We start from the raw sequence: 10,508 nt of genomic DNA on the forward strand, positions 1-10,508 counted from the left end.
GGGGGCTTGTTAATAAGTAAAGAAAACTGTTCCAGGAATTCTGATGACAGCAGACGAACTGGAGTCCAATCAATCAAATGTGAGTGTGTTTAAAATACGTCCACATACAGGCATCGGATATGCAAGAAGAAACACACCGTAAAGACCAGAAATTAAATTTAATTTGGATCAGATATCTAATGTTTTGATGACTGTATAGTTCAACAGGGGGAAAGTAGAACAAAGCACAAGCTGAGCTGAAGGCTGAAGTTTTTCCATAATTTATATGTTTCTGTGAAGCGACTGAAAAATGACACAATAAAAAGCAAACAGTAGTTAATGGTCCATCTTTCATACAGGTGCTGAAAAGGACCGTCTGAGGGGGGGGGGGGTTACCTTCCTGATGAAGGTGTGCCGGATGCTCAGGTCATCCCAGTTGCTGCCGTGGGCCGCAAACTCGTCTCCTGTGTTTTCGGGGTGAACAGAGATGTGATCAGAAATGATGGAAACCGGTGATGACGGCGTTAAAAAGGTAGACGTTTTATGAGACGCACGATTTAAAACGACCTCCTACCTGAGCTCAGGACATCTGATGGGATGGTGGGTGGGATGACAGGAGGCATGGGAGGAGGGGGTGGGTAGCCGCCACCCTGAGGCCCGGCGGGGTGGGGCTGTCCCGGGTAGGGTCCTGGAGGATACCCGCCTGGCTGGCCTGGGTAAGGTCCAGGAGGATACCCCCCTGGCTGGCCTGGGTACAGAGGTGCGTTTGGCCCAGATGGGTACGGAGCAGACGGGTGGCCTGGCTGGGGACCGCCGTAGGAGGGGAAGCCATAGGCAGGCGGTGGTGGGTAGCCCCCACCCTGAGGTGGGTACAGCGGGCCGTGGGACTCATCGTACCCTGGAGGGTAATCTGACCTGGACATGACGCCTGGGAGGAGCGAAGTAAGAGAAAATTAAAGCATTAGATTACCGCAGGAGAATCATTCCAGTGTTAGATTACAACTCTGACGGGAGGATAAAGACATCTCACCGGGGGAAAAAACAAAGTGATCAAATCCTGATTGTTTCCTGAATGTTAATAAAGTTTATGCGACTTGAAAACTGCCAAACTAAAACTTTAACATAATTAAAAGCTTAACATTCACTGAAGGAATGCATATTGCCCACAGTCTTTCATGCCAGAGTTTGAAACTAAGATCGTCTGCTGGGAATTGAGTCAAACCTCAAAAATGACGTCATGTGTGACGTCGTGTTGGGTTAGCACTCAGGGTACCTGCTGGGAATGACACTTTACCCGTAGATGCACATCCCATGATTACTTCCTGCAGGTTTCCTTGAAATCCATCACGAGATTATTTTGCTGACGGACAAACAGAGCCGACTGCAACAGTTAATCTTGTGCAATCTGTTAGCGCCACGCGTTGGAGATGACTCAGCGACTACCACAACAAATTTCTGCCGAGTATCCGTGAAACCGACAAGAATTGCAGCCGTTCCTGTGCTTGCTGTGGCAGCCAATCAGCTGCAGATGTACGACCACCCCCACCCCCAAAATGGGACGTTGCGTAACATGTAAATAAAAACAGAATGCATTAACTTACAAACCCCATAAACCCGTATTTTATTCACTGCGCTGTTTTAACTGTGAAATTGTACCATTTTCTTTTTTAAATAATGAGATAGTTTTGAATGTGACGGCAGCAACGAGTCTAAAACAAAAGCTGGAACAGGTCCATGTTTCCCTCTGTGAGTCATCCTCTCTTCTTTTAACAACAGCTGTAAACATCTAGTAACTGAGGAGAGCAGCTGCTGGAGGTTTTAGAGGAAAATGTTGACCCATTCTTGTCTGATGGAGGATTCAATCTGTTCTACGGTCCTGGTTCTTCGTTGCTGGATGGGAGCAGATGTTGGTCTAAAACCTGTTTATACTTTTCTGCATCGATGGAGCCTTTTCAGATGTGTAAGCTGCTCATGCAATAGGCATTAAGGCAGGTTTTTTAATTTGGCACTGATAATGGGCTGGATGGTCCCCCTCTTCTTCAGCATGGGGGACGTGGTTTCCAAAAAGAATTTCAGATTTTGATTTGTCTGACCACAGAACAGTTTCTCACCTTTCCTCCATTTCAAATGAGTTTTGGCTCAAAGAAGATGGCAGTGTTTCTGGATGATGTTTATATATGGCTTCTTCTTTTAATGATAGAGCTTTAAGCAGCGTTAGAGGATGGTACGGTGAACTGGGTTTACAGATAGTGGTTTGTGGAAGTGTTCCTGAGTTCATGTAGTGATGTCCAAAGAGTCATTTGAGCTCAGAGATTTTTCCTGATTCTTGAAATCTTTTGATGATGTTATGAGCTGTAGATGATGGGACATTCAAAGTCTTCCCAATTTTACATTGATGAACATTATTCTGAAACCGTTCCACTGTTTTTAGGCTCAGTTTGTCTCAGTCTGGTGAACTTCTGCCTGATTCAGACTCTCTAAAATGCTTTTTTCATACCCAGTTCTTTTACTGACCTGCTGTCAGTTAATCTAATTAGTTGCATGTTTCTTATTTGTACCAATAACTTTTACAGCCTTTTTTTGGCCCTGTTCCAACTTTTTAAAGGTGTTTAAAGGTCATGTTTTTTGCTATTGCAGGCAGCACTGTGGAGAAGAGGGAAAAAAAAGATATCCACAATATTTACTAAACAAATTTCAGAAACTACTGAAAATCCTCAGCTTGAGAAACTAACAGCTTTGTGTTTCTAGATTTCCTAAGCAAATTCAGGGATCAGAAAAAAAAGAATCTTTCCTTGATGTAATAAATATCGCCAGCTGCCTGACGTGACAAAATTATAAACTAAGACGTCAGGAGATCTGTTGGTGCACAAAACAGCTCAGAAGCTATAAAACTGACACCAGTGTTTAAGCTGCTTTAGCTGTGGTAACCATCTTAAATCTGGCTGACTTCAGAGGTTAGTTAGTTATACATGTTGAAGACATTTCAATAAAGTAGTGGTTCATGAGATATGATCATCACAGACATGATCACTTGCCCTTCATGGCGGTGAAGTGACAGCAACGAGTCAGGTAATAAAAAAGATTTTTAGTTAAGCATAAAATGTTTTGCCAGTCCTGTTCCTGTTGTGTCCACGTGAGTGAATGAATACCATCATCACTGTAACACTGTTTAAACCAGGGCTGTCAAAGTCAGCTACACAAGGGGGACAAAATTAAAAACTTGGCCCGAGCCAAGAGACAATCTAGGCCAATATTTGTTGAAATCACACAAACTAACCTGGTTTTAGATGTAATTCGTCACATCATTCATATAGAAACACCGGTTATTTTCTCCCAGTTACATGTTCAACAGAATTAAGAGCAAACACACTTTAATGAATAAACAAATATAGATCAACACGTCATCTTTTCTTGTCTTCTTATGAGTTTTACTCCATTAAAACAACTAAAAAACCATCAACAAAAATCTGATCACACAGCTGCTAATGTTTAACTTTGAAACAAGAAGATAATACAGAAAAAGACGACATACATTAAAGCCAAATATCTGATGTCGTTTCTTGGCTGTGAGTTTATCAAGAAGAGTTTGATCGGCCCTGATTGATGCTCTGTAATCCTTTTTCACGTTGAAATCAAAGATTACTGAGAAATAAAACTTAAAGCTGAACTGAAACCTGTTTTGAAGCCAATATCAGTGAAAACATAGGCATAAATATGTTTTTGTAGAAATTTTTAATTAAAAATACTTTGTTTTTGGAATTCTGAATATTGAAGAAACCACTCGAGTATTTTTGTCTTTTTTCTGTGACCACCCCATAAGTCTGACGTCCGCTGAGCAGCTGAGGTTCAGCCATTCATCAGTGAGTGAATAATGGTACAATGTAGTTCAGTTCGTTGGAATTAATTGTTCGAACTGGCCAGAAAATACCACCGGAGTTTCCTTTTCTGGGTGCCCGAAAGAGAAAAAAACCTTCCTCAGATTTGGATCCTTAAACTCTGATGTGGGAATTACTATCAGAACTCGAGAAGAAAGGCAAAGGCAAACGGAGAGGAGGACATCTCCAGAGATAAAGAGGAGAAACAGGAAGTTTCCCTTCAAACATGACGTGAACACACTGTCATTAAAAGGTCTGAGCTGCTTACAGGCCGACAGCCTGAGGAAAAAATATAAACAATCCATGTGATTAAACAAACCTGCTGTTGATTAGTTTACTCTGGTGTGAGAGTTTATAAATGCTACTCTGAAGCATGGTCATGTTGTTTTCAAGTTAGCATTGGGTTAGCTTGTAGTTAGCAACGTTAGCTCTCTCCTGCTCTTTATGTTAACTTGCAGTGTCGTGTGCTGATGTCATGACAACGATCTGGGGGGTAATCGGTTCTCACCGATTCAAGTTCCCACTCAGTCGTTATGCACCGTATTGTTTTGTCGGCCATGATGGTCCTGGTGATCATCAGAATCTGAATCTGATGAGTTTTCATCTGATTCTGGAGATCCAGCCGTCGGTTTGGGTTCATACTGGTGTGATTGTCCTAAAAACAGTTTATTTCATTTTTAGATCATGAAATGGGTCGCTGCAATGTTGTGTGGATGTATTAGACTAAACAACATCCATGAAATGTCAATTTTTTGAGGATTTGATTTCAGTTCAGCTTTAATTTTCTTGCCTCCAAAGTAACTGTCTGAGGAAGATTCACTGAACAAGATGAGAAGCGATGGAGACTCGATCTGTCCCAGACCAGAGGGCCAGATCTAATAATATTTAAATGTTACCTTGGGGGGGCCAGATAAAATGTTAACAAGGGCCGGATGTGGCCCACGGGCCTCGAGTTGGACACGAGCAAAAACAGAAAAAAGTCCAATTCATTTTGGAAAAACAAAACCAAGACGCCGTCTGGTTCTAGGCCGGCTGCAGCTGTGCAGTTCTGGACGTATTCAAGACGTATTTCTCCTCAACACGTCTGGGTTTCTACCAGTTCTACAGGAACATGTGGACTGGATTAACAATGTGGTTCCTGAGAACCACTACAGACCCTGTATGAACCTCCCAAGGAAATATCTAATAAAAATGAAAAACCCACTCACATAAAGGCTGCGGCGAAGGACTTAAAGATGTGGAACGTTCACTGCTTCACAAAGAAAATGAATCAATTATGAATTATTATAGCTTTTACCCTCTAAAAAACACATTAAAAAGGAAACACTCGTGTTTCTCAAGAGCATCCTCGTTCAGATCTTTTAAAAAGCAGCAGGGCTTCATTCTTTACTGGAGCTTTTTTCGGGGAAATAAACACAGAGCGGAGGAATTCAAGAGCCGACTCCACCTCTGGCTGTCATTACGTCACGCGTTCACAGCTCGGGACAGAAAGCAGTCGCTGGAAGAGCGGCGTAACCCGACCAGCGGCGGAAGACGAGCCTCCCCTCTCAGTCACAGGGGGGGACAGGTCGGCAGGCTCAGATTGGAGCGGGGTCGAAGCAGCGCCACCCTGCAGGGGTTCGGACACGGAAGCGGGATGCGGGAGAACAAAACTTGTTGATTCTGCGTCAATCGCTTCTACGATAACCACAGCTCCAAGTCATCATGTGGCTCTGAGTCACCGCTGTAAGACATGAAGTCATGGCAACACACAAAAACAGGTCGCTTCACAATCACAAGCGCAGTAAAGTAGTTTGTACTCGTCCCATCATGAGATTCCTGTCACTGATTGACATAAAACAGGTCCTGACCCAATAAACTAGGCTGGATTAAACCCTGTGAAGCGTCTCTGCTCTGAACTGTGATGCTTACAGCGATGAGCAGACAAAGGGGTCAGAAATGGTCTGATCCTAGGGGCTGTAGTTTACCACCAGCTGTGGACATTTCCACCCCGGGGGGCCCACCTGACTGCCATCTTTGTGTCTGCATTTCACCACGATCCTTTCAGATTTGGCCCCTTTTCCATGACACAGTTTCGCTCTCGTGAGTGCAACTTCCTGTTTATGAAAAGCATTTTTATATTTAGGCGAATCAAACGTGAGCATTTGGATGATTTGACCTTTTCTGACACTAAACAGACAAGTGTTTTGTCCAAAAACAAATGAAACCTGGAGGGCTTCTGGTCTCTTTTTGCACAGAGCCAAAAAAAAGTCAACTTTCCTCCTCACACAACATTTCAAACTTAGCCCTGTGAAACAAATAAAACTCCATCTGTGAGGCCTGCTAAGCTTCCACGGTGCTGTGGGCCAAAACCACAGCTGTCCCCCCTGCTGCAGCTGCAGGGAGGACAGCTCGGACCCACGGAGGGACAATGTCCAGCTCTCAGCTCATGTATGGACCTCGCTGTCTCAGAGCTCAGGGGCCACTTCACGGACTGTCAGGGAGCACTTTCCTGCAGGGCCTGAACCCCCCCTCCCCCCTCCGCCCTGCTCAGAAAAACACCCCACCCAGAAAAACAACACATTTACCGAGTCCTGCCACAGGTCCGAGTCCGTCCGGAGAGTCCGACCTGTTCGTGGAGCCCGGGGAAAAAAAAAAAAAGACTTCGCCGCGTTTTGTGTCCACGACGCGACGAAGGGCTGAAAACTCACCGAACTACGAGGTGTCCCTCCACCCCTCTCTGACGGGGTCTCTGCTGGTCCCGGCGAGGAGAACAGGTCCTTCTGGGAGTTAGGGTGGGAGGTTCTGGTTCGGCTCGGCTCGGCTCGGACGGGCTTCGGCGGGGAGCAGCAGGAAACTAAACGCGAGGCGCTTTTTTTTTTTTTTTTCCTGGAAGCGGCGGAGAGCAGCGGGTAGGGTGGAGTCCCGAGGAATCCACCACACACACCCAGAGAGAGAGAGACTGTATGAGCTGCACACAACTACACACACCTATACAACACTACACACACTCAGAGAGAGAGAGAGAGACTGTATGTACACAACAACACACTTATACAAGACTACACACACTTACACACACTCAGAGAGAGACTGTATGAGCTGCACACAACTAAACACAACAACACACACTTTTACAAGCCTACACACACTTACACACAACTACATACACATACACACTACTACACACAACTACACACACCTAGACACAATTCTACAGACAACTACACACACCTACACACTACTACACAAAAATACATACGACTACACACAACTACACACTACTACTCAACTACCCTTACACACGACTAAACACACCTAGACACAATTCTACACACAACTACACACATACAGACAACTACACACAAATACATATGACTACACATAACTACAAACAACTACACACTACTACACACAGATTACACACAACTACACACACATACAAACAACTACACACACATCCACACAACTATACACACCTACACACACCTACAGGGGGACTAAAATAAAAACCTTGGTCCGAGCCAAAGGCCAATCTAGATGAATATTTATTGAAAACAAACTAACCTGGTTTTAGATGTAATTCGTCACATCATAGAAACATCGGTTATTTTCTCCCAGTTACATGTTCAACAGAATTTAGTTTATCTTTGAAACAAGAAAATAATACAGAAGAAGACGACACACATTAAAGCCAGATATCTGATGTTGTTTTTTGGCTGTGAGTTTATCAACAGGAGTTTGATCGGCCCTGCTTGATGCTCTGTCGTCCTTTTTCACGTCGAAATCAAATAAAACTTCATGTTCTTGCCTTTAAAGTACCTGTCTGAGGAAGACTTCCCTAAACAAAACGAGAAGCGATGGAGACTCGATCTGTCCCAGACTGTAGGACCAGATCTAATAATGTTTAAATGTTATCTTGGGGGACAGATAAAATGTTAACAAGGGCCAGATCTGGCCCGCGGGCCTCAACTTTGACACGTGTGTTTTAGGCTATTAGGGCGACTATAAATCAGTGAATATATCATAAATATAAAGTGACCTTTTTGACTAACTGGATGCAGTGGAACCCTCTTCAGTGTCAAAGTGGAACCAGGTCTCTATGAGGTAATCCCAGTTCTATCAAAATAAAACATCATAAATATTCACCCCCCTTTAAAGTGTTCCCATTCAGCTCGGAAGAGTTTATTAAGAAGCACAAGTCGGGATGGACATAAAAAAGGGTTTAAAGGCTCAGAACATCCCCAGGTATCCTGTTAAGTCCATGAGGACGTGAAAGGAACATGAGACGTGTAAATCTCCAGAGACTGAGACCACCGAGACCCCTGAGGCTCTGAAGGAGCTCAGATGGACACACCGAGCTCCAGCACAGTTCTTGTGCGGAAAGCCTTCAGATTGTCCCAGATTTAGATAGATGGACTTTACTGATCCCCAAAAGGCTGAGACAAAATGTAAGATCGGGAGCGAAGTCCTTCTGACAGCGGTCAGTGCGGCGGTGGATCAGCCGGTTTTAGAAGCTGCTCTGCTGTTTTTTTTTTTTTTTTAGTGTGATTGGGATTGTCCACGATGGACATCAGTTTGTCCAGCTTCAAACGTGTCCCGCCTGCAGCTGATGATGGAGCCCGAGGTCTCAATAAGCTCATCGAGCCTGCTAGTGTCTCTGGCACTGACAAACCTTCCGCTCCGTTCCCCTATGTCTCGCAGCATTCAGCATTATTTACACACGCCCCGTATTCCTCCCACGTCATGATGGATTGAACAGAGCTCCTGTTAACGCTCAGAGCCCTGGGAATCCCTTTGTGTCCACGCCCTGACTTGTACTGTCCAATCTTTTCTCTGAGCAGACCGAGGACAGTCAGGCGATGCCCACGATTGATTTCTAACAGCAATAAAAGGATGAAACATCCAAGGGGGGTGAATACTTTTTTTATAGGCTCTGTACAAGCTGTGCATTAGGCGCTCTTCCTTGGAACATCACCTCCTCCTGCGTTTTTAAACAGCTCTTATCCTCTCTCTGACAGCAGCCTCTATTATCCTACAAAGTAGCAGAAAACACCCTTCATGTAATTCGAACCAATTTGCCCGACAATAAGGCAAGTGGATGTTTTCTTTTTTATCTCTTTAGAGATAGTTCAGCTGTGTTTGAAGCGGGGTTCTGTGGGGAAGACAAATAATTAACGGGGCATTCCATTTGTACCCAGAAGCCGAACCCTGAAAGTTGGAGATCTCTGGCCTTAGAGATGCCAAAGCGGCCTGACTGGCACATGAAAAAGTGGGACAGCTGCAGAAACAAGCATTTTCCGTTTGGACCTCAGATGTCAGTCACACGCAGCGTTCAGCCGTAGGTAAACATGTCGGCGCAGTGTTTGAATGTTCGGATTTCGGCGGAATCTATAGTTACCAAGTTTTGCTGCGTCCTGTTTGTACTCAAATGTTGGAGTACAAACAACATTTGTACCCCCCCCCCCCCCCAAAAAAAAAAAGGTTGGATTTCTCACTTGGAAAGTCTGACATTCCCAACCAGCTCCGGTAATGTCACTTGTTACGTGTGTGTAGTTTCTTGAATGAGCTAAACAGAGTTTAATCCCAAACAGGACTGATGAGCGAGGAGTCCGAGTGTAGTCAAGGCCGAAGCAGATGGCAGCCATCTTTAAGGAATTCAGTTTTAGTTGTCTGCACCTTTACACTCCTATCAGTTTTACAACACACAGTAATTTACAGAGTTCTTTTAACTGCGAACACAAACAGACTGCTTTGTTTTGGTGTTCGAAGCTTTAGCTGTAAGTTTTAGCCCATTATTTTGTCACAATAGTGCCCAAAGGTTGGTCACAGCTTTGATCAAAATGACCCATAATGCACAGGAAAGGCTAATAATGCTAACACTCTCTGCGGCTTGTTGTGAAAATGCCCTGGCTCTATAACGTCTAGACTCACATGTGGAGTGGTCGATCTGGGCTTCAGAAATCAAACCATGCGGTAAATTAAGGTGGACGCAGGGGAGTTTAAAGCAGACCAACAGGAAGAGCAGTTTGGTATTTTCCTGACAGAAAACGTGTCATAAACTCCTGGTTTTATATGAAAAAAGAAATGAAATTAAACCTTGTTTTACACGTGGAGCTACAATGCCATCCTCAGGCCAAACGAGGATCTTCTCAAGTTTTGGCCCCAAACTTTTACTGAAAAACCTCCAAAATAATATTTGTCACCAGTCCTTAATGTGCAAGAAATTGCAGATTTGCTTCTCTGTTTTATATGCTTTAATTTTAAAACCTAAACATGTTGTCTTCTCTTTTACCAGTTTTTAAATCTATTACCTTCCCTTCCTGTGTCCGGGGCTGTTCAGTTCTCGAGTGACTCGGTGCCAGAGAGAAGCAGGCGCTGAGCTCCCCTTCGACCGGCTCAGGTTACTCAGGGAAGCTGCACGTCGCACGAGTTTCAGCAATTTTCTTGCGTCTGCTCCCTCATTTTTTAATAAGGTCTTTTAGATTTAACTCACACAAACAGGAAGTATTCACTTATTTGATTTCAGTTGAAACATTTCTTTCTTTTTCAAACTTCCCTCCTACGTGCTCACCCCAAAAAGGAGAACAACACGAACGTTGATTTTCTCTGCAAATCAGTTTCCGAATCATTTTTAACAGGTTCGGGGAACGTCGTACGCCTGCTCCTCCACTC

The 10,508-nt window shown here is 44.1% G+C and overlaps 1 protein-coding gene and 1 long non-coding RNA gene across 4 annotated transcripts in view; one reads left to right on the top strand and one right to left on the bottom strand.

Moving 5' to 3' along the window:
• Window positions 1-6,736, bottom strand: part of tmbim1a (transmembrane BAX inhibitor motif containing 1a) — a 10,319-nt gene extending 3,583 nt beyond the window's left edge. Inside the window, exons 1-3 of one of the 2 annotated variants that reach the window (XM_017420313.3) lie at window positions 6,545-6,736; window positions 554-907; window positions 376-443 (exon numbers count right to left, since the gene is read on the bottom strand). In XM_017420313.3, the coding sequence (XP_017275802.1) occupies window positions 376-443; window positions 554-902 (417 nt within the window). In that variant the 5' untranslated portion in view covers window positions 903-907; window positions 6,545-6,736. Of the gene's footprint in view, window positions 1-375; window positions 444-553; window positions 908-6,421 lie in introns of both variants that reach the window. The other variant, XM_017420314.3, reaches the window with a different exon arrangement.
• A 1,023-nt stretch (window positions 6,737-7,759) lies between these two features.
• On the top strand, window positions 7,760-10,508 carry LOC112450646. 2 transcript variants are annotated; one of them, XR_003039325.2, is made up of 2 exons: window positions 7,760-9,178; window positions 10,132-10,508. It is a non-coding gene; the product is annotated as an uncharacterized LOC112450646 (long non-coding RNA). The 2 variants fall into 2 exon arrangements; XR_003039326.2 differs by having other exon boundaries at window positions 7,760-9,174.

Source organism: Kryptolebias marmoratus, linkage group LG20, assembly GCF_001649575.2.
Source record: "Kryptolebias marmoratus isolate JLee-2015 linkage group LG20, ASM164957v2, whole genome shotgun sequence".
Taxonomy (NCBI): domain Eukaryota; kingdom Metazoa; phylum Chordata; class Actinopteri; order Cyprinodontiformes; family Rivulidae; genus Kryptolebias; species Kryptolebias marmoratus.